The 24,950-nt window shown below is 43.7% G+C and overlaps 1 protein-coding gene across 3 annotated transcripts in view; it reads right to left on the bottom strand.

Annotated features, from left to right (window-relative positions):
• The window catches only part of RELN (reelin), a 515,504-nt gene that overhangs the window by 277,767 nt on the left and 212,787 nt on the right, over positions 1-24,950 (bottom strand). For all 3 annotated transcript variants that reach the window (XM_078786532.1, XM_078786533.1, XM_078786534.1), the window contains exons 38-42: positions 21,669-21,851; positions 12,994-13,168; positions 8,937-9,039; positions 2,198-2,424; positions 155-378 (exon numbers count right to left, since the gene is read on the bottom strand). In XM_078786532.1, the coding sequence (XP_078642658.1) occupies positions 155-378; positions 2,198-2,424; positions 8,937-9,039; positions 12,994-13,168; positions 21,669-21,851 (912 nt within the window). The remainder of the gene's footprint in view (positions 1-154; positions 379-2,197; positions 2,425-8,936; positions 9,040-12,993; positions 13,169-21,668; positions 21,852-24,950) is intronic.

The following is a 24,950-nucleotide window of genomic DNA, read 5'->3' as shown; positions in this document are numbered from 1 at the left end:
AGTATAGCACTGATGATGGCAAATACAGAAACGCTCACACCACATAGAGTGCCATTTGAGACAAGAACGTTGTGAACTATTTGTTTGACTTGCTAGTGGATTTCAAAAAGACTATATAGAAAGAGATTCTGGGGCAAGACATTAAGCATTTGACCTTCAAAATCTTCCACGAGGAAGTTTGGTTGGGTAGGCCCATCCCCACAGGTCGTCCCAGAATAGCCTTTATCACAGATGCACAAAGAGCCGTTGATGCACATCCCGTGGTGACTGCACATGGCCTCGCACTGTGGACCAATGTAAATGTTGTCTATGGCCCATGTGACCAGAGGGGCCATGCCAGGTGGGTAAAAACCTTGGTACCAACGGAAGCGAACTAACCTGTGGACACAGAGGGGAGGAAAGAGGATCGGGGAAAGGAAAAGAGAGAAGTTACAGAAAAGGAAATCATGTAAATAAGAAATACGTCAAGACATAATAATAAACTGTTATTCTCTTGTAATTCAGTGCCTTCAGAAAGTATTCACTCCCTTGACATTTTTCACATTTTGTTGTGCTACAGCCTGAACTTGAAATGGATTCTGTTGAGATTTTGTTGTCCCTAATCTCCACGTAATATCCCATAATGTCAAAGTGGAAATTTTGTTTTTTTAGAAAATTTTACAAATAATTAAAAATGAAAAGCTGAAATGTCTTGAGTCAATAGTTATTCAACCCCTTTGCTATGACACTCAAATTGAGCTCGGGTGCATCCAATTTCCTTCGATCATCCTTGAGATGTCTCTTCAACTTGATTGGAGTCCACCTGTGGCCAATTCAATTCAGCGTACATGATTTAGAAAGAAACACCATTCTCTATAAGGTCCCACAGTTGACAGTGCATGTCAGAGCAGAAACTCTACCATGAAGTCCAAGGAATTGTCTGTATAATTCTGAGATAGATATGCGAGGAGGCACAGATCTGGAGAAGGGTATAAAACAATTTCTAGTGTGTTGAAAGATCCAAAGAGCACAGTGAGCTCCATCATCTGGAAATGGAAAGAACATGGAACTACCCAGCTCTTCCTAGAGCTGGCCGTCTGACCAAACTGAGCAACCGGGCAAGAAGGACCTTGGTCAGGGAAATGACCAATAACCCAATGATCACTGTGACAGAACTACAGAGTACCTTGGCTGAGATGGGAGAACCTGCCAGAAGGACAACAGTCTCTGCGACACTTCACACATCTAGACGTTATGGGAGAGTGGCCAGATGGAAGCCACTTGAGAAAAAGGCACATGACAGCACGTCTGAAGTTTGCAAAAAAGGCACGTGAAAAACTCAGAGCATGAGACAAAAGATTATGTGGTCTGATGAGATGAAAATGGAACTCTTTGGCCTGAATGCAAAGCGCTACGTCTGGTGGACACCGAGCGCATCTCATCACCCATCTAACACCATCCCTACCGTGATGCATGGTGGTGGCAGCATTATGCTATGAGGATGCTGTTCAGTGGCAGGGACTGGGAGACGTATGGATAGAGGGAACAATGAATGGAGCCAAATACAGGAAAATCCTTTTAGGAGAACCTGCTTCAGAGTACAAAAGAACTTAGACTGCAGCGAATATTTACGTTCCAACAGGACAATGACCCCAACCATACAGCCAAAGCAACACTGGAATGGCTTCAGAACAGGAACGTGAAAGTCATTGAGTGGCCCAACCAAAGTCCAGACTTGAATCCCATTGAGAATCTGTGGAAATTCTTGAAGATTGCTGTTCACTGACACTCCACATTCAACTTGACAGAGCTTGAGCAAATCTGCAAAGAACAATGGGAGAAACTTCCCAAATCCAGATGTGCAAAGCTGATACAGACATACCCAATAGACTCAAAGTTGTAATTGCTGCCAAAGGCACTTCTACGATGTACAAAGTGTTGACTCAGGCGGTTGAATGCTCATGTTAATTAGATATTTCTGTATTCATTTTTAATTATTTTGTAAAGAATTCTAAAAAAAAAATTCCAGTTTGACATTATGGGGAGGAGTTTGACATTACAAAAATCTCAATTTAATCCATTTTAAACTCAGGCTATAACACAATAAAATGTGATAAAAGTCAAGGGGTGTGAATACTTTCTTAAGGCACTGTAGCTGACTCCCAAGCACCAACTAGTTTCTAACCTATTTAGATTGTCCTCTACACCTGAAACCTACCCACATAGCTGCAGCCACCCAACATGTATGACCTCACGCCACCAGCCAATTGCTGAGCCCATGTAGTATCGGCTGCTAGGTTGAAGTGGTGTGGAGCAAAGTGGGCTGTCTTGCCATCGAGCTTGACACTGTGGTTGCACCGGTTGCCAGCTCACACCAAAATCACGAGAAAATTCAAAGTGCACAGGATTGGCAGCTGACCCCTCCATGGTGCAGCCAACACTGATCTGGTGAAAGTCATCAGAGACATCATTATAATCTCAAACTATCTTAGCTAATGGAACAAAGTTATTTGAAAATTCCAACATTACTGCCTACTTCACCACTGGCAATCTTCTCTGCAGACTCCATCTACAAATGTAACCAACATTTATCTACAGATTTTCCACACTGTTATGTCCTTCAAAGTCGTTATCAGTTCCTTGAACCAATATATAACAGTCCCCAAGTGTTCCACTTACACACAGTTCCTACAGCAAAGACTATCTTCTGCATCCACTATACACGACACGGCTCACATGAAACATTTACAGTATTATACCATTTACACTCGTCCTCTCATCTCCTCGTTCCCCAATTGCCTTGTTGTCTATTCAATAATTTACCAACAAAATTTCACGACTCTTCTTTACTTCTACTGTCAACTGGCTAATATAATCCCAGGGTAAAAAGGTATATAACAACCGCTCTTGCCTAGCTGCATTTCATTCGATTTTAGAACACATTCTAAATCAAACCAATGTAATTAACAGCAATGCTAGGTATTGCATAATTAAACTAGAACGGCACTCAGTAGAGAGCATACCGCCGCCTGGTTGGCCATATCACTCAATGGTGAAAAATCACTTTAAAAATTAAATAATTCTCATATCCGAATCCATATTCAGATCTTCACCAAAATCGAATCTTTTTGTCCTTGCCAGACACCCAACCGGTCAACTAAGTTTCGTCCAAATCCGTCCGCAACTTTTTGAGATATCCTGCTATGTATCGTTTTTGGCCCTATCTCCCTTCGTTTGGTGAAGAATCACTTTAAAAATTCTAGGAGCCAGATCAGAATCCGGATCTTCACCAACATCTAATCATTTCGTCCTTGTGATATATGCTACATCTCTGCCAAATTTCGTCCGAATCCATCCACAACCTTTTGAGATAGTTTGTTTGTGAACAAACATCTGATGAATCAGATGAATGTAGTGCTGTAAGATGCAACTTCTTGTTCAATGTCTGCCATGCTGGACCTACAGATTTGTTGGATTTCCTGAACGAGCTAAAGCCAACAAGTTGGAGGCAATTTCACGAGGCCATAATAAAGGAGACAAAATAAACTTCTTGTTCAATGTCTGCCATGCTGGACCTACAGATTTGTTGGATTTCCTGAACGAGCTAAAGCCAACAAGTTGGAGGCAATTTCACGAGGCCATAATAAAGGAGACAAAATAATCCACTGTCATTGGCTATGGACTATTCTTCCCAGAGTCCCCAACAAACCACGATGTCGTTTTGGAATCAGTTGACTATTGTGTCACAGTTTCAAATGAGTTGAGACAAGAATACTGTGTCCTCACGTGTGATCAAGCCATATATGAAATTGTGTTGGCACTTCAGAAGAAACACCCGCAAAAGTATGCCACTGTTATCCTACGAATGGGGAGGATTCCATATTGCGATGGACTTTCTTGGTGCAATCGGCCATTTGATGAAACACACAGGCATAGAGGACATGTTGGCTGCGGCAGATGTTTGCCTACCAGGAACTGCTAACAAACTCCGAGATGGGAAAGACTACTATGCCATGCTTCATGCCCATACCATTGTTGAGAGGGCGATGTTCAGTCTCCTTTTGGAAGATTTTGAAACGTGGATACTTGAACAGAGGCACAACACCGATGACTTTTCCACCCTATCGAAGCACATAACTGACATCTGCAAGGGCATCAATGAGGACCGAGGTGAAGAGGCAAGGAGTGCTTTCGGACAACTGAATCAACCCTAGATGATGTGAGACAGAAGCTAGAGGAATTCAAGATGATCTTCACTTGTCCGACTGCCAAGTTATGGTTAATGTACCTCGACATGATAGGGATCCTGAAGAAGTTTATAGCAGCTGAACGAGCAGGACTTTAGGATCTTCACCTACAAGCCACAGAAGAAATGCTTCCCTACATAAGTCGCAGCTGGTCACAATAAGTACACGGCATGCCTACCACACTATTTGTCGGCCATGAAAAACTTGCCATCAACAGTCAAAGAAGAGTTCGAAAAGGGGAACTTCACCATCCGTAAGCAGCCAGGAAAATTCAATGGAGTCTGGTCGGATATGGCGCTGGAGCAAACGTATAATAAAGACGCAAAGACAAAGCTGCTACAGGGAATAACACAAAGACCAGAGACAATATCCAAATACCTGAAAGCATTGCCTGCCATGACCGCAGCCTCAGAGAAGACACTGTTGATGGCTCACATGAAGCATGACCCCCAAAGAACAGGGGAAGCAAGCACTTCTGAGAGGGATCTACAGCAAGTGCAGAACATCAAGCGTGTTGTGACCGAAAAGATGAGTAACCCCTTTCTGCAGACAAATGATGAACTTGTCAACATATCCACAGGTCAAGTTGCACAGTTCATTGAGTTGATTGATGCAAAACAGAAAGGATTGGATGCACTCACCCAAGCGGAGAATGAGGCCTCTCTAAAAGTTGAACCAGTTAAACTGAAAACGTTTGTAGAAAAGGTGAAGAAGAAATCAAAACTACAGCAAACGAAAGAACTGTATGTGGAAGAGAGTTCTGTGGTCCGCAGCCTTTGCTTTGCCGAAAGCCTAAGCCATAAAGAGAAAGTGGATGCCTTCTCCCATGAGTGGGCAGAATACCCCAGTTCACTTTTTACTCCAGACAAGCTACATCCATCTGGCTTCTCCATGAGAAAGGGCAACAAATCTGATTATGCCACAATGCTTAAGGCTACGATGGGTCCCCAGTGGAAGGAAATAGAGGAACTGCCCATTATACATACTGAATCAAATACGGGCTTTTTCATTGACCTCATGGCCTTTATTCAGCGCTATCAGGAACTTGGGAGCACTACATTTGAGGAGCTTTCTGCAAAATATCTTGAAAAGATATCGCACCTTAGACCAAAGGATTGCAACATTGTCCATGTTGTTGGCGATCGCTGTGATGTCAGCCCTCAGAGAAGCTTGAAGCTGGAAGAGAGAATGCGTAGGGAGAAAATGGTCCAGAAGACGAAAAGATTAATCCCTCATGACAAATTAGGGCTCCCACTATGGAAGGGTTTTGTCTCCCATCAAGAAAACAAGGAACATCTCCAAGCGTATTGGTCCAAGACATGGCTAATAAATCACCAGAAAATACCAAATGGATTCACCTTGATACTGGGAGGCATGACCCGTGGACCTGCCTTGAAGTTGACCAAAAATGGTACATCAGAACTTGAAAGCTTGGCATGTGATGAACATGAGGAGGCTGATACGCGTATCTTTGCTCACATTGCATACTCGGCAAAGGAACAAGGGTGCAAGAGAGCAGTCATCCAAGCCACTGACACAGACGTCATTATGCTGGCTATCTACCACGTTTCAAGGGTCGATGGTTTAGACGAGCTCTGGATGCAAAAGGAGCACATTTTCATCCCATGTCATGTTATTTCCAAGTTTTTGGCAAGCCAATACACAGATATGACCAGCTCATCCTTACTGTCAGCATATGCTCTCACTGGCTGTGATACAGTCAGATACTTTTTCCATTGTTGAAAAAAACGTGCATTGAAAGTGGCATTGGATTGTGGAAAGCTCCTTGAGCCAGTTGCACAATATGGAATTCCTGAAGAGGGTATTGAAATGTCAGAAGCCATTGCAGAGTCCGCACATAAATATGTCTATGCACTGTATGGGAAAAAGGACTTCTCTGGTTCTATGGATGAGCTACGGTGTCATCTTTTTCAAACAAAGAGATCTGACATCCGATCATTGCCTTCCACAAGCGATGCTTTTCAGCTTCACATCCTGAGGGCTCTGTACCAAATATTAATTTGGAAACGTGCTACAATGGCAAGTCCAACGTTGCCCGATCCCACCGACTTTGGCCGGAATACCAAGAAAGGATACCTGCTGGCTACTTTGATGACAAAACCGTCAAAACCAGGTTTGCTGAAAACTAAATGCAAATGTCGCAAAGATAAATGTGGGCCACATTGCCCTTGCAGAAAAGCCAAAGTTTCATGCACCATGGCTTGTAACTGCTGCGGCGATCCACTGATGTGCACACTAATGGAGGAAAAAAATGAAGATGTTCTATGAACATAAACGTCTCACTCATGATTCTTCATTCATAATCAGCCTCATCATCCTAACTAAAATACTAACAGAAAGTTCACAAGCCTTGTATTGACACACCCTATTTTACTACATGTAGTAATTTATCATTAGAGGAATGATACTGTATGGATATGGTACATTTATCCCCACTTACCCTCATTAAATGTACATGAGAGATTCATTATCAAACCTTGTGAATATTTTAAGGCCTAATCTAACAAGAAAAGTGAATGCATACCATAGTATGTTTGTTTTTGAGTTGAAAGTACCAGTTTGTAAACGAATGAACAGGGCGAACATGGTTTAAGTGAAACACCCAGAAGGGGTTAATATAGGCAAGCAAATGGTTAAATTGGTTTAAATGGTCAGTTTATATGCCTTATCAATACAATTTATAATATATTACATTATACACATGAGTTGATCATGCAAGTAGTGTGGAATCACTTATATTTTAAAAAATCATATTTTTGCCATTTTTCGATTTTGCTCTTAGACACTAAGTCACACATAGGCGGATTTGTCGGCGACTACTGGCGACTGGAAGAATCGCCACCACCCGCCGACAATCGTAATGAAACCGTAATGGACGGTCGCCTGTAGTCGTGGTTATCCTCCCCAGGTCGGCTGCAGTCGGCAAGAGCCGCAAAGGGGCCAAATTTTTTTTTTTATGTTTAAAAACGGCGCGCTCAGTCGCACTCGAAAAAAATCCGCCATGCTGTCGTGATGGAACCGCCATGCTGTCGTCGGTATCCGTAATAAGAGCGTAAAGCGGCCGCAACCCAGTCGCTCATAGTCTTCCGCAATCGCCCCACCAGCTAGCACGGCAGAGATGCGAATGCCATACGGCCTTCCTGCGGCATCTTCCCGACTACGGGCCGACACTGTTGCGGCTGCATATCGACTACAGAAGAACTGCCACGTCTCCCCTGCGGCTATGGGAGACTGACGACGACAGCAGTAGGACTAGTGGCGGCCGAGTTACGGCCACTGGCGACAGAGATACGACTGCCTAACGACTGCATTACGACATACCACGATTCCATGGCAAGACAGGATGGTGTGAGGGTCTCCGTGGAGCGAGGTCCTGTGGTGCCGACAAGGATATGGCTTTATTGTTTGGACTTGGGACTTTTGGGAACTTTATTTTTGGGACTTTGGTCCTTTGGAAACTTTATTTATGGGACTTGGGACCAGTGGAAATAATTTGTTGGACTTTATTTCCATTCTCTCTCCCTGCAGAAAAGTTTGATTATTACATTACAATGATACATCTTTATTAACTTTCTTATTGTACATCAAACATCTTTATGCTTCATGTCATACATCATTGAAATGAATAAAGTGAAATGTAAAATAGAAAAATAAAGATTTTAAAAGTTGTGTGAATCGTCTCCAATCGCCGGCGGTCTTATTGCAGTCTTGCGGACGTCGGAGTAAACCGCCACCCGGCCCCAATGCAGTCGCCGCGATCCGCCATCGGTCGTAATCCAGCCGCCAGACTGTCGCCACGCTGCCGCCGTGCATCCGCAATGCAGTCGTCGTCGATCTTCAACAGTCGCCATCCCACTCGGGGCGTCGTCGCAATGCAGTCGCAATGTGGCCGCCTGCAGTCGCCATACTGCCGCCTGACCATATTTGACCGCCCGAAATCGCCAGTAGTCGCCGAAAAATCTTGATCGCCGGCAGTCGCCAGTAGTCGCCAAAATATCCGCCTATGTGTGACTTTAGGGGTTAATTCCCAAAACTTGTATTCCCATCAAACATGGCTTGATTATTAAAAACTTTGTTATATAGTACTCTTAAATTTGTGTGAGTGGAATTTATTTATTTTTATTGGTTTGGGTACAATGGGGTCATTTATACCCCCGACCCCTAGATTTTCACCTGACCCTTCCGAGCGTGACCTTTTGACCCCTAAAACTGAACTCAGTGACCCCAAAGAAAATTTTCTGACACCAATTTTTAGCCCAGCCTAATACCTTTATGATGATACCTAAAATGTTAGAATACAACAATTGCAACATGGTGAAATAGCCATTTACATTTCCCCTACCCCTAATTTTAGGGCCGAAATTTTCCATGTCAACAGATGATAAATTCAGCCGGATCAGCACTTTCGCAAGAGAGTTGCCCAAGCAGGCCACCCTAGACATGTGCACCATGGCCCATTCTACCAAAAAACACCAAAGACAAAAGTATGTTCTTCCATGACGACCCCACTTCTAGATTCAGGCCTTGGCTCCCCTACTACTACTTCCCTCTCACAAAGGCACGTCATTGAACAGGTAACATAAACAACACAAACGGGTTGTTTAATGTGCAGCTTGACGAAAAAGGCAAATGCGTATTGTTCATTTTTGGCCCAGGTACTAATACAGCCATCGCATGAATGAATATCACCTCAAACTGTACGATGGTGCTTTCTGTAATGTGCAGATCCCGTGTAGTGACCGAGTGCTCCCCAGGAATGTCTGAACGAAACACCAGCGTGTTGGGATCAAGCCTGAGAGAGATTGAACAAACATTTGAAGAAAGCTAATCATCTGTAAAGCAATAAAACAGCAATGTATAGTCAATATAAACAATATAATGTTTATCCAATCACCTACTTACCTTGTTATTTATGAAATTTTACAAAATTTATATTTTGTAAATCTTTACAAAATATATATTTATATTTATTTATATAAACAAAATTTATATTTTGTAAATCAAATCCACTTTTTTGAGGCGACTTTTGCCTTCTTTCCTGGAAGTCCTTGGTGTCCTTGCGTTTTATACCGATCCTGCCTCCCCCCAGGCCCTCTCCCTCCCACACATCTCCCGATGTCCCTGCTCTCAAATGTTGTGTTTGTGTGCTTCCTCCCCTTCTCTCCCCATCTTATCGACCGCTCCCCTTTTTATATACTTTGTTTGCTTGTTTGTTTGATTTGTTTGTTTGATAAATGTCAGCTCTTTCACGAGCCTCGACTCTGTATACAAAAAAATAAAAAATAAAAAAGCAAATCTGAGCAACTTGAACAAGCATACCTTTAAAAGGATGGTGAATTGAATCGTCAAAGAACTGAATAACATTAGTGGAGCACAATGTACGTGAAGAAGGACAGGTGGGATCAAAGTAAACAAACATTCAAGGTTTCCAGGTCATATTGTAAAGATTCACGTAACTAGCAAAGAACCCATCCTCATGAACAGGTAAACTACCCCAGAATTACAGAGAGGAATCTCCCACCCCCTGGAAGTGGTGCGTTTGTGATACACATTTACATACAGAAAATTGGGGCCGTCTCCCCATCGTAAACACACCAGGACTATTGATTTTATTTTATTTTTTTGGCCACCGACAAGCTTCCTGTGCACACCCCAAGTACAACCACCAGTTTTCATCTCATTCTGCCGAGCGGTTCAGGAATAAGTAGAGTGTAAAACTCAAACAAACTAGAACGCCACTCAGTAGAGCGCATACTCCCACCGTGGGTTTCGTTGGAATAATACGTTTTGTTTAACATCCCCTCTCCCCAAAACAATAAATGAAAAAGAAAGTAGGCCCTAACTCAGAGAATTTATCTTGATAAAGCTCGGAATTAGAGGAGAAAAACATCATTTAAGAATAAGAATAAAAGCTTTAATGCAGTAAAACAGAAAAAATCTTTCCCGAAAAAATTCCCAAATTTTTTTCCTGGATCTGGAATAATATCCTGAGCTTCACCAAAAACTAATCAATTCTTCCTTATCCCAAGGGCAATCATCCCACCAACTTTCATCCAAATCCGTTCAGAACTTTTCCAGATATCTTGTTCACAAACACACGAACACACACACACACGGACGGACACGATCGAATGCGTTACTCCCTGGCGGGAGTAATAAACACACACACAAACACTTCTAAACTTGTAATATGATATTGACTTGAATAATTCCATGCTCGAAAATAATATTGCATGATTTTTTTATTTAAAAATATTCTCACCAAAAAACGACTAAAAGGTATTTATCATTCATTGCATTACGCTGTATCACCTCAATGATTTCTCTGTTTGGCCATCCTCACTTCTTTGCTAAATTAACCATAATTTAATGTAGTCCATGTATTTTTATACCTCTCCCACCCTCTCCCCCCCCCCCCCCCCCTTCCCATGCCTCCTCCCCCCAAGCCCTCTCCCTCCCACAGATCTCCCGATGACCCTGTTCTCTGCTGTGTTGTACTTGTGTGCTTCCCTCTCTCTCCCCATCTTGTCCTGTCTCCCGCTCCCTTTGTTGTATGTTTTGTGTCCGTTTTTTTTTGTGATTAATGTTAGTTCTTTCACGAGCCTCGATCTTGTATGTGTGTCTCCCAAAAAGGAAGTCTAACATGGATATGGATGTTTGCATTGTGTCTGTGTGTCTGTCTGTGTGTGTGTGTGTGTGTGTGTGTGTGTGTGTGTGTGTGTGTGTGTGTGTGTGTGTGTGTGTGTGTTTGTGTGTGTGTGTGTGTGTGTGTGTGTGTGTGTGTGTGTGTGTATGTTTGATTCAGTGGTAAGTGTGGTGGATGTGCTGAGTGGTGGACATGATATATTTAATAGTGAGAAAGTGTAAATAGTGATGATGCATTGTGGGGTTGGCTGGGTGCCTGGACGCAACTGAGGTTGTGCATCTATTGATATATGTCATCTACTGGTGAGGACCCACGGCCAAGGTTGTGGATCCACCGTTTGGAGAGGTTCTGGATGAAAGGATCAAAACCTCGAGGAAGAAGTGCTGATGTTTGGGCAGTAGGGAAAACAGTCAATTACTTGCAAGTTAAGGTTCTTAATTTTTTTCTTCTTTTTTTTGTATACAAGATCGAGGATCGTTTAAAAGCTAGCACATTAAACACATATGAGCACATCGAACACGAAAAACATAAATGGACACATAAAACAATAAAGGGAGTGGGAGACAAGATGGGGAGAGAGAGGGAAGCACGCAAGCACAACAGTAGAGAACAGGGACATCGGGAGATCTGTTCGAAGGGAGAGGGCTAGTGGGGGGGGGGGGGGGTAGGGGGAAGGAAGGGGTACATGGTAGAAAGCAAATTGACACTACAAGGAATTGTGTCAGAGATTGAAAGATGTGGATTTGGGGTGTATTAACGGGGGTAGAAAAGATCAAGGTTTTGGATGTGGGAAGATAACAGATGGTGGTGGACAGCTGTTTTAAAGACCTGGAGGGAAGAGTGAGATTTAAGAGAGTGAGGGAGTTTGTTCGAGAAGCAGGAAACAGAGGAATGAAAGCGTGAAGGTGAGCAGAGAGTCTTGATTTTTGCAGTTTCACCAGAAGAGAGTTGCTGGCAGATCTTGTGCGTCCTGCAGGAATATTTGGGGGACAGAGCCCAGAGAGAACTGGGGGAGCTAGGCCAGAGTGTAGTCGGTAGAAGACAGAAAGACCACCAACCTGCCTACGGTGAGTGAGTGAAAGGCCCTCGGAGTTAGCTTCATCGCGGGAGATTCCAATGATTCTGAAAGCTTTGGTTTCAACAGCGTGAAGATGAGCTAGGTGTGAGGCAGGAGTACCAGCCCAGAGGGGAGAGCAGTACTCCATTGAGCTGCGGATGAAAGCCTTGTATGTGGTGAGGAGCTCAGGCGTTCCAAGGAAGGACTTCGCACGACGGAGGCGACTGGCCTTGGATGCCAGCTTGGAAATGTGGTTTTCCCAGGAAAGATTATGGCAGATATTAAGACCCAAAAGCTTGAGTGACAGAACTTCTTGGAGAGGATTGTTGAGAAAGTAGATGGGAGGGTTTTCCAGTCGGTCTTTTCGGAGAGACATCGTAAGAGTGTGAGATATGTCGGGATTGAAAGACATGTTCCACTTGTTTGACCAGTTTGTGATTTTGTCCAGGTCTGCAGAGACATTTACATTTACTTTAGGTGAAGGAACCATTTTGAGGTAAAATAAAGTTCAATACAAGGTGATGTGAAATCAATATCATTTACAGCAATCCTTCAAATTGTAATATTATGTTTTAGGAATGGTCGGTATTTGTATAATTAATAAATATAATTGTGAGGAACACACATGAAACTAGAACGGGCACTCGGTAGAGCGCATACCTTCGCCGCAGCTACTGTTCTGTACTGTACTAAAATACGATTTTGACCTTTTCGTGACCTTGACCTTGACCTTTGACCCGATTGCTCCCAAAATCTAATCAAATGTGTCCCGTATAATAACCAATCATCCCACCAAATTTCATGCAATTCGGTTGAATACTTTTTGAGTTATGCGAATAACATACACACACACACACACACACAGACATACAAATAAATACACAGCGATCAAAACATAACCTTCCGCTTTTGCGAAGGTAATGAACGAGATGTGTATATGTGTATATGTGGGTGTCACACACATGTTTGATTGGCATGACAAAAAAAGGAATATGTTGTATGAATTTGGCTGAATACAGCCTTACAAACCCTGCATTCCTCACCTCATGTCTCCAGTCGAAGTATATGGACAGTACCGCTGTACTTGGCCCCCGGGGAGAAAAAGCCAATTTTCATCATGAGGTCCATTTTCAAAATCCTCAATAAGAAGTGAAGCACCTTTCATCATGTTCCCGTCCACCACAAAGTTGTCCAATGCCCAAGCCTCACGGCCAGGCCCTGTGACAGTCACAAACTTCGTGAATACTAGCAGAGTACCCACCCTAAAGTTTGCGTATTACTTGCTGAAAGAGTATAGTCTGCATATTGCAATAGGACTCCATAGATATTTGTATGGTGTGCATCTAAAGGGACCGAATGGGCCTAAAGGGTGTAAATGTCTGCAGGTCTAGCACAGTGGTTCTTACCCTGGGGTGCACGCACCCCCTGGGGGTGTGATACGTCATTTCTAGGGAAGTGAAACATGCCGGCCAGTTCATAAAGGAGTGCCATAGAGGAGTGCTACGAATCTAAATCCAAGTCTTTAATTCTAAGAACTGTCCTAAGTCATTGATTTTTGGAAAGGGGTGCAAGAAAATATTCTGAGAACCGAAGGGGTGCAGGCACAAAAAAGGTTAAGAACCACCAGTCTGGAGGGTGTGATGAGTCTAAGGGGTGAAAACGGTCTAAAGACCTCATGGGTGCAAGGGGTCTAATGCATCCAAAGGGTCTATAGTCATCAAAACGATGTTAAGGTGTCCAAAGGTCGAAGGTTATATGGGATCTAATGGGTCGAAAGGGTATATTTAAAAAGTAGTTATACGGTCTAAAGGGACTTAAGAGATCTAAAGAGTCTAAGGGGTCTAAAAGGTCTAAAGGTCTAAACAGTGAAGGGATCTAAATGGATAAAAGAGTCCAAGGATTCAAAAAGGTTCAAAAGTGTCGAGAGCATCCAAATGTCGACATGTCTTAAGGGTCTGAGGATCTAAGGGGTGTAAAGGCCTCTCTGTACCCACCCTTCCCAGTCATACCCAACTGCTCTTGGACTCTGTCTTTTATACCTGAGGAAGTGCAGAAGTGTCTGTCAACCCTCAACTATACAACTGGACTGGACAGCTTCAGCTCATGTGTCCGAAAAACCTGCTCTGTTGCCCTTGCACATACTCCCTCTGCCCTTTTCACCCTGCCATATGCCCGAGGTCATCTTCCATCTGCTTGGAAATCAGCCATCATCGTTGCATTACATAAAAGGTGCAAACACTGTCCCCTTAACTACAGAGCTGCCAGATTACTTCGATTCATCATCAACAACAACAACAGGCATTTTAATTAAGGCCATTTTCCCTACAAGAGCGGGGGGTAGCCTTGAGGGCCCCATGACAATCTTCTCCATTTTGCCCTATTTTCTGCATCTCTCCTTGTTAACCCCCTTGCCCGCATTTCTTCTTCCACCACCTTTAGCCAAGTCTTTCTCGGTCTTCCCCGTCCTCTACTTCCTTCTACATTCATTTCCATCACTCTTCTCACCCAGTCAATTTCACCCTTCCTCAACACATAACCAAACCATCTCAACCTGTTTATCTTCACAGCATTCATCACAGGCTCTATTCCCATCATCTTTCGCAATTCATAATTTGTCTTCCTCTCTCTCAATTCATCTATTGTCTTCCTCTTCCTCAACACATGACCAAACCATCTCAACCTGTTTCTCTTCACAACATCCATCACAGGCTCTATTCCCATCATCTTTCGCAATTCATCATTTGTCTTCCTCTCTCTCAACGATACTCCACACATCCACCGAACCATTCGCATTTCCACCCTTTCCAGCCTTCGTTGCTGCTCTTCGTTCATTACCCATGTCTCGCTCCCATAAATCATAACACTTCTCACACATGCAGCATACACCTTTCCCTTCAGCTTCAACGACACTCCCCTCCTCATCAGCATGCCACTCAGTTCCGGAAATTTCTTCCATGCACATCTCACTCCAGCAACCGTCACCGAGTCTGATCCACCTTCTCCATTCAGCATGTCTCCTAGGTAGCAAAATGTTTTCACACCTTCCAGCTTCACTCCGTCTCCAGGATCCAACTCAACATTTCCTCCATCTGCAACTCCCCCTGTGCACACCTTGCACTTGAATGTAGCTACCACACTTGTTAATGACCCTCTCAGTCCATTACATTTATGATGAACCCACTCAGCACACATTGTACATTGAATGGAGTTCACTCCGACACCCTTCCTGCACACAGCACACGGCCACTTCCCAGTTCTTTCCACCTCACCACATGCTTTCCCACTTGCGATCACCTTCGTATTTCCGATATTCACCTTCAGACCTTTCGCCTCCATACATTCCTTCCACTTGTTCGTCTCCTCCTTCAGTCCATCCATACTCTCCGCAATCAACACCAGATCATCTGCATACAACAAGTCCCACAGTAAACCCTCCTTTACGTTCTGAGCCAGCACCTTCATCACAGCCACAAACAGTAATGGACTTGGTATGGACCCCTTATGTACTCCCACCTTCACCTCAAACTCACCACTGTTCCCATCCTTCATCCTTACAGCTGTGCGCGTTCTTTCGTACATTGCCATCACTACTCTGATCAACCATTCCTCCACTCCTAACTTCCCCAATGCCCATGTCACTATTTCATGTGGAACCCCCTTTGAATGCTTTCTCCAGATCATCAAACGCAAGAAACAACTTCTTCCTCTTCTCCATGTACTTCTCCTGCAACTGGCTTGCAATAAAAATTGCATCTGTCATTCCTCTTCCTGGCATAAATCCAAACTGCATTTCATCGATCTTCACTTTCTTCCTTATCCTCTTCTCCAACACCCTTTCCAATACCTTCATTCCATGCTCTAATAACTTTATCGCTCTATACGAGCCACAGTCCAGAGGGTCACCTTTCCCCTTTTCTAGAGGGACGAGGATACTCAGTTCCCAATCCACTGGAATGCGGCCTTCTTTCACCACCAGATTACAGATCTCTGTCATTCTCTTCACACCCCAACTTCTCGCTGCCTTCAACATATCTCCCACAACTCCCGTCAACCCTCCCGCTTTTCTACTCTTCATTGCTTTTATCGCATCCTCAACTTCCTTCTCAGTTATCTTCTCTGCCGGTCCTAAAACTGGGTTACCCTCAATGTTGCCGTCCCATTCGTTCTCTGCATTCAACAGCATTTCCATACATCTCTTCCATCTTCCTTTAATTCTGTCTGGGTCCACAACGATTTGTCCCACTTCATCCTTCAAGCAACTCACCCCCATCACGTCGCACCTCTCTTTTGCTATCTGCTTTGTAATCCTGAAGACCGCTCTCTGACCCTCTTCCGAATCCAAGCGTTCTCCGAACATTTTCCTATATGCCTCCTGCAGCTTTGCTACCTCTTTCTTTGCAGCCTTCTTGGCTGCCTTATAACATTCATGCTCTGTCTCTTCTGCTCCCGTACCCTTCGCCTTCTGCCACTCCTTGAACTTCTTCCTCTTCTCGTCAATCCTCTTTCCAACTTCATCATCCCACCACCATGTTTCCGAGTGCCTCGGTGGTCCTTTTGTCCATCCACATACCTCAGTAACGGCTCCCAACAAACTATCTTTCATTGACATCCAACCACTTTCAAGCTCAACCACATCATCCTCTACCATACTCAGCCTCTCTTTTAATGCCTCCCTCACTGTCACCTCTTTCAACCTCCACACATTCATTATTGGTTGGTACTTCACCCGTCGAGCTCTTCTCGCACCTTTCACCCTTATGTCGCAAACAACCAAGTGGCGCTGTGAAACAGCTTCCTCCCCCGGGATCACCTTTGTGTCCCTGAGGTTCCACCTATCTCGCCTACCCACCATCAGGTAGTTAACGGTTGTTGTCGACCCACCTGACGTGGGTTGTCGTCGACCCACCTGACGTCAACCCACCTGATGTCGACCCACCTGACGTTTATATTTCTGAGATGAAAGATAACATTGTCTTACATGACAACTTCTCCTTTCCCTACAGGACTACATTATAGGGAAGATGTCAGAAAGATCTAGCTGCAGTACATCGTTTGGGAGTGACAATATCACTGACCTTGATTTCGCAGATGATGCAGTCATCTTTACAGAGACTCAGAACATCCTTACGGGGGCCCTCAATTTGCTGAATGAGGAGCTGAATCACTGGGATTAGGGGTCTCCTAGGTCAAGACACACCATGGCGAGGCCGTTGAGTTCACAGAGAGATCCACTTACCTTGGTAGTGATTGTCATGAAATTCTGTCGAACGTCTGAACCCAGGTGTCATGCATCTTTTGCCCGCTACGCGGCTGTTATAAGAACTCGGTCATTCAGCGCTATGATCATACCTGCGACATTAACTGTATGCTATGCTGGAGCATAACTAGATGGTACGTACCGCCACTTTGTTATGGCTTGCTTGCGCTCATATGTAAACTCATTACCAGTTCAGATGTATGCTGAATATTGATATGATGTTCGCTGGTTCTCTTTACAGGTATTGTTAGGGATCGAATGATATTAAACTCATGATCTGAGGCAATGTTGTAACTCTGATTCTTACAACAGTGATATTCATGTCTCCGGAAGTTGTGAGCTAGAAGTCAATAGATGTCTGGGTCGGGCCTGGAGAGTCATTGATTCACTGGACCATGGGGTGTGGTGCTGTCGGTACTTATGCAAGAGGATGAAAGTCTGAGTCTTTAAGTCCATGATGCTTCCAAGTCTTGCTCTATGGATGTGAGACTTGGACTCTGACCAAAGATCTGAGACACAGCCTTAACTACTTCGATACCAGGTCGGTCTCTTTGGAGAATCCTTGGCTATCACTAGTTGGACTTTGTGTTTAATGAGCATTTCCTGAGAGATGAGATTTGTTACCTGTCTCGTCCGTGAGCATCAGTTGCAGCTGTATGGACATGTGGCTCATTTTTCTGACGCTGATCCTGCTCACCAGATTCTCCCAGCAAGGGAGCCTTGTGTGTGGAGGAGGCCAATGCGCCAACCACGTGGCTTGTGGTTGCAGCAAATTGATCGGTATCAGAATATGCTGGTCATCTGCCTCGGATATGGCCAGAGGTAGGCCCATAAAGTACCAGAGGAAAGTGGATGTGGTGATGTGCTGCTCCAGTACATGCTCCCACACTGAACTGAACTACCCCACCCCAAGCCCTCCTCCTTTCAAATCTCCAGTTTTTCCCTCCTGAGAGCTTCCCTCTGTATCCATCTTGTCCACCCCATGTGTCCTTTCCTGCCCATCTCCTTCCCCCCATCCCCATTCTTCCACATACCTATGTTTATCCAAGTCTCCTTCTATCTTGTTATTCGATTTTGCTCAATCTTGTCTTTAAACTATCTTGACCTTCAACTGTTCGTGTCCCCCCTCTCTCTACTGTTCATTTTGTCCTGTTATATCCTGATCCATTTAGTGTACTATCTCGCATAATATGAGTCTTGCCTCTGGAAACAAAATAAAAAATATTTTAAATTCCAAAACCATGATCTTTTCTACCCTCGTTAATCCCTCCACCCCAAGCTCTCATTCCAAATTTCCAGTTTCTACTTTCTGAGAATAGTCATGGATGAAAGGGTGGCTGATGAGTTTGCAAAAAGGTTGAGTGGGGTCTAAGGAATCTGTGTGTTTCAGGGCATCCTTAAGAGTTGTGGTGTGCCTCTAAGACTACCATCATTGATGTGTCCAGTGGGTGTCTTGGAACACACGGTCCACCCCATGCGTTCTTTTATGCCCTCCACCCCCACATTGCTCCCCACACCCATTGTTTGTCGAAGTTTTCCTCTGTTTTGTCATTCCACTTCACTGTTGGTGTCCCTCCCCATCCCCTCTCTTTTGTTCCCTTTGTCCTGTTGTGTCCTGATCCATTCAGTATTCTTGCTCTTCCGCTAGCCTTGCCTCTGTAAACAAAAAAGTCAAAAGGGTATATTGGGTGCAAGTGATCTAAAACGAAAGGACTAATGGCTATGTTCTAATAGGAGTTAGGGTCTAAAGGATCATGGGTTCTAAGCAATTAAAATGGGTCTAAAAGGTGTATTCCACTAGTAGTTAGGGACTAAAGGGGTCCAAAGGGTCAAGTGGTCTATCGGGTCTAATGGGATATCTAGGGTGTATAGGGTTTAAAGAGTCTAAAGGGGGTAATAAAGTGTCAACAAAGAGTCTAACCTGGGTCTAAAGGAGTCGAAAGGTCTAAAAGGTATGTTTCAATAGTATGTAATAAATAGATGCAGTCATGGTCCAATAATAGGTAATTAATAGACGTACTCACAGTCCAATGCATGTTCAAACAATAGGTAATTAATAGACATGCTCACATGGGTCGACCAAGGCTTCACCTCAATGAGCAATGGAAGGTCGAAAAAGATTATACGCTGTACACCAGGAAAGCCCAAGCAGTCTATATTTCGGTTTTCAATGGGCAGAAAACTCCCATGAGAATCTGTTACCACAGCCGGTTCATCAGTCAAATAAGATTGGCTGAGTGATTGCACCCAATACGATCCAGCTGTGCTTTCAAAATGCCCTCTTATTGAGGATTCGCGCCAATTTCAAATGACCGCTAGTTTTATTCATGCCACAGTTAGAATCCCAACTCATGAACCACATACCCGACTAACGCACCGAAGGTAAGAATAGGTTTAATAAATAATGAAAGGATCGGGGGAGAACAGAGATAGAGATAGAGATAGAGATAGAGATAGAGACAGAGACAGAGACAGAGACGAGACAGAGACGAGAGAGAGACGAGAGAGAGAGACGAGAGAGAGAGACGAGAGAGAGAGACGAGAGAGAGAGACGAGAGAGAGAGAGACGAGAGAGAGAGACGAGAGAGAGAGACGAGAGAGAGAGACGAGAGAGAGAGACGAGAGAGAGAGACGAGAGAGAGAGACGAGAGAGAGAGACGAGAGAAAGAGACGAGAGAAAGAGACGAGAGAAAGAGACGAGAGAAAGAGACGAGAGAAAGAGACGAGAGAAAGAGACGAGAGAAAGAGACGAGAGAAAGAGACGAGAGAAAGAGACGAGAGAAAGAGACGAGAGAAAGAGACGAGAGAAAGAGACGAGAGAAAGAGACGAGAGAAAGACGGAGACGGAGACGGAGACGGAGACGGAGACGGAGAGAGAGAGAGAGAGAGAGACTTTTTGACTTTTTTAGACTTTTTATTACAAAAATATAAAAATACAAGCCAGTCGGTGAAGATACTATTCAATACAGGCACAATAATCAAAAATACAGAAAAGAAAAAGAGATAATGACAGGAAATCAAAACAGTCCAATGAACTAGAAAAGAAAAACAACAACAGAAAAACCGACCACACACTGATTCAATCCCAACAAACCTACAAATATATCAATAATTCATTCTCCTGCACCATGCAGATCCCATCAAAACACCAGATGTTCATAAACTCATCAATACATTTCTTTCTTCCAGAATCACAAAATTCAAGTTTGAGTCTTGCAGATATCAAGGCATTAAAAAAGAACAAGACATCACATTGCCCAATCGGCTTTCCTTTCAGTTTTTCCTTCCTCGATAAATAAATTGCCATTTTCGCCGTGGCCACTAAAAACAAAAACAACATATGTACATGTTCTTTCATATCATTGAAACCAAAAATAAATGATCGCAGAGAAAAAGAGATAGAGAGAGAGAGAGAGAGAGAGAGAGAGAGAGAGAGAGAGAGAGAGAGAGAGAGAGAGAGAGCAAGTAGTTCAGTAATGTACACAGTCACTCTAAAATTAGAATAAAACCTTTGCTCCCACAATAACTCGTTCAGCTTATCACTTTAACTTACTCTTTCAAACAAAAGGTAGTTAGACAGATACAAGTCATGGGACACAAAGGAAAAACCTCCTCTCATAACACCTGCACAGAGCCAACACTGTAGCTGGAAAGGGGGACTGTAATGTTGGAGCTTGGGCAGAAAGAGGTGATCTGGTGGACCGCATCCATGCTTTGTCACGTCTCTGTGGCTGCACATCTCCTCAGCGTTGCAGAACCCCATCTTAGTAGCTTGGTCCTACAGTACATACTGAGCTGCTCTCCATCTCACCACTCTGAGCCCGTGCCATGCTGCCGCGATCTGACCCACAACATCTGTCTCCATCTCCAACTCTGACAACCACTGCCATGGGTATGAGCTCCTTCGAGCTATAATCTTGCGACCGCATGCCGATTAGCTCTTTCCTTGAACCAACTCGTGCCACGTGAGATGCCCATAATTTCCATGGCATCAAGTGTTCCTTGGTTCAGCGCATGGTTGCGGAATGTCTTGGTCGCACTCGGATGGGAGCCATTCACTTTATGTGGAGCAGCTGTCGGCAGTTCATCAAAGGAAAGCACATATGGACAGACAACAATGGAATGATTTAAGCGGTCAAGAAGGTGAGGAGAGGAGAGTGGGGGTTTAGACACATACAGAGAGGAGGGGATTATGATTATCCCCTCCTAATACATTCTTTCACACATAACCTATCATTTTCACACATATACTGACTGTTGTGCTAAACGCATACTAATGGCATAATGAGACTAGATTACTCCCATTAACCGACCCTATCACGATCCCGCAACACTGTTGCTTTTGGCTGGTGCAACAGTATATTGAAGAATCCGCTATTTATTTTGGCATATTGCGGACAATTGCAGAACTTTTTGCAAATCTGACATAAAGCATATTGTCCAGGAGAGCGTTTGTCTTACCTTTGTGCCGTGGCTGCCACAGGCGAAAGCGTGTTGCATTGGTCTGAGCACCATCGGTTAATGTTATAGTGACAAGCTGTTTTCTGGTCGAACTTGGCATATAAAGCTCCTCAAGGAACTGCCAAGAGATTCCACCGTTGATAGAAAATTGCAAGAGCACACCATTTGAACGCTGACTTGGTCCTGTAAACAGTAAAAATGTAGATATGAGAGAAAGATCAGAAAAGTGGGTGACATTTATAGATTGTGATATAAGAGATTAAAAACAAAGTCACAGTACGGAAATGTTGTGAAAAGGAATACGATGTGAAATGGACCAACGGAACAAAACTCAAGAATGGTGATTCACCTCTCAAGTTAAATGTTTGTTGGCATATTTAGATTCCAGCCAATTAATCACTAAAGTTAGATGATGTTATTGTATGATACTTTGGCATTCATGATTTAATGGGGTTTAAAAACTGTATTTGAGTCATTTCTTGTAATAACTTGGTTTCGTCATCATATGAGGTTTAAGTGTGACTGGTACCATTTGCTCCAGCACTACTTGCGCCAAGGGCTGGCAGTCATTGACAAACTGGCCCTATCACCAGCGTTTCTGGTGAGGAGAGAGTCTGAACACTCTGCAGATCTAAAAACAAGATCCACTGGCTTCGATCCTCAGGAGCCAACAGCCATCTAGAGAGATTTATATTTATAGGTGGTAGCCATGTTCCCCCTGTCAATTGTGGCTTTCAATGGCTGCAACATTTTCAGCCCCAAAGTTGGATTTCTGGTTTTTGGGTGTTTGGTCAAAAGTTGGACACTTGGACTATTTGGAGTTAGTTGTAAGGGTCTTCACAGCTTGTAGAGGGTACAGGTGGAGAAAGTACAACACCACCAACACCACCTGTATTTTACCTGCCACCATAGAGACATGGGTTTGTTGATCTGGAGAAAGCATTCGATCGGGTTCCACGCAAAGTATTGACATGGGCATTGAGGAAGTTAGGAGTGGAGGAATAGTTGATCAGAGTAGTGATGGCAATGTACAAAAGAGCACGCACAGCTGTAAGGACGAAGGACGGGAACAGTGGTGAGTTTGAGGTGAAGGTGGGAGTGCATCAGTGGTCGGTACTAAGTCCACTACTATTTGTAGCTGTGATGGAGGTGCTGGCTCAGAACGTAAAGGAGGGTTTACCGTGGGAGTTGTTGTATGCAGATGATCTGGTGTTGATTGCGGAAAGTATGGATGGACTGAAGGAAAAGATGAACACGTGGAAGGAATGTATGGAGACAAAAGGTCTGAAGGTGAATATCGGAAAGACGAAGGTGATGGCAAGTGGTAAAGCATGTGGTGAGGTGGAAAGAACTGGGAAGTGGCCCTGTGCTGTGTGTAGGAAGGGTGTCGGAGTGAACTCCATTCAGTGTACAATGTGCGCTGAGTGGGTTCATCAAAAATGTAGTGGTCTGAGAGGGTCATTAACCAGTGTGGCAGCTACATTCAAATGTAAGGTGTGCACAGAGGGAGCTGCAGATGGAGGAAATGTTGAGTTGGATCTTGGAGACGGCGTGAAGCTGGAAGGTGTGAAAACATTTTGCTACCTCGGAGAGATGCTGAATGGAGAAGGTGGATCAGACTCGGCAACGGTTGCTCGAGTGAGATGTGCATGGAAGAAGTTTCGGGAATTGAGTGGCATGCTGATGATGAGGGGAGTGTCGTTGAAGCTGAAGGGATAGGTGTATGCTGCATGTGTGAGAAGTGTTATGATTTATGGGAGCAAGACATGGGTAATGAACGTAGAGCAGCAACGAAGGTTGGAAAGGGTGGAAATGCGAATGGTTCGACGGATGTGCGGAGTATCGTTGAGAGAGAGGAAGACAAATGATGAATTGCGAAAGATGATGGGAATAGAGCCTGTGATTGATGCTGTGAAGAGGACCAGGTTGAGATGGTTTGGTCATGTGTTGAGGAAGGATGAAAGTGACTGGTTGAGAAGAGTGATGGAAATGAATGTAGAAGGAAGTAGAAGACGGGGAAGACCGAGAAAGACTTGGCTAAAGATGGTGGAAGAAGAAATGCGGGCAAGGGGGTTAACAAGGAGAGATGCAGAAAATAGGGCAAAATGGAGAAGATTGTCATGGGGACCGCAAGGCTAACCCCCGCTCTAGCAGGGAAAATGGCCTTTAAAATGCATGTTGTATAGAGACCAGAACATCTCATGGTAATGCCCAGTCAGATTCCTGAATCATCTGGTCAATAATCTCTGTCCCCCTACTCTGCCAGTCTGTGTTTGGAGGCGCACTTTGTATTGAACTTGGGAAGGTGGGGTGGATGGGGGAGAGGGGGTAAGAACATCTCTCCCTACATATGTCATCTCTCCCCACTCTCCTTAGGAGGGGATTTTTTGTGTCTGTGACCTCACCCCGGGTAATACCAACACGTATGCAACATTTGGTGGAGATCGGCCCAGCCCTGTTTTTACCTCCAACACTGGTGGTGGACGGAGGTTATGCTTTCACCCTTGTCTGTTTGTTTGTCTGAGAGCTGCATATCTTGGTTGTGTAAGGATTCGGACGAAATTTGGTGGACAGGTTGGGTTGTGACAAGGACGAATTGATTAAATATTTATGAAGATCTGAATCGGGATACGAGAATTTTTTTAATTTTAAAAGTCATTCTTCACCATTGAGAGATGGGGCTAAAAACGATATACAGCACAATATTTCAAAAAGTTGTGGACAGGTTATGACAAGACTAGGTGGATGAGTTGCGTAGGTGACAAGAAGAAGCCGATTAGATTTTGGGTCAGGTCCAGATTCAGATCCGGCCTATCAGTGAGATACAAAATGTAAACTGTTCAGCCTGGTATGTAACTGGTATGTAAACTTACTTGGTATGTAAATGTAAACTCTACTAAGTGGCATTCTATTTTTGCATGTTCTAGGTAGGTAGCTAAACATAGCTTTACGTAAATTTAAAAAAAATGAACGTAAAATAAACTTTATATATTTTATTACCTTACGTAATTTTATAAATTTACGTAATTTTATTACTTTCATAACTTTTTAATAACTTTACGTTAAAAAAATTTCTAGGTAGCTAAACGTAGCTTAAAGAATCTGGGTGCTTTGGTGATAATAAACTATGTATGCGCTCTACTAAGTGGCATTCTAGTTTTGCATGTTCTAGGTAGGTAGCTAAATGCAGCTTTACGTAAATTTAAAAAAAATGAAAGTAAAATAAACTTTATATATTTTATTACCTTATGTAATTTTATAAATTTACGTAATTTTATAACT

This window comes from Myxine glutinosa, chromosome 11 (assembly GCF_964187855.1).
Source record: "Myxine glutinosa chromosome 11, kmMyxGlut1.1, whole genome shotgun sequence".
Lineage (NCBI taxonomy): Eukaryota > Metazoa > Chordata > Myxini > Myxiniformes > Myxinidae > Myxine > Myxine glutinosa.
Note: the sequence above shows the minus strand (reverse complement) of the source record. Positions and strands in the feature narration are given on the sequence as shown.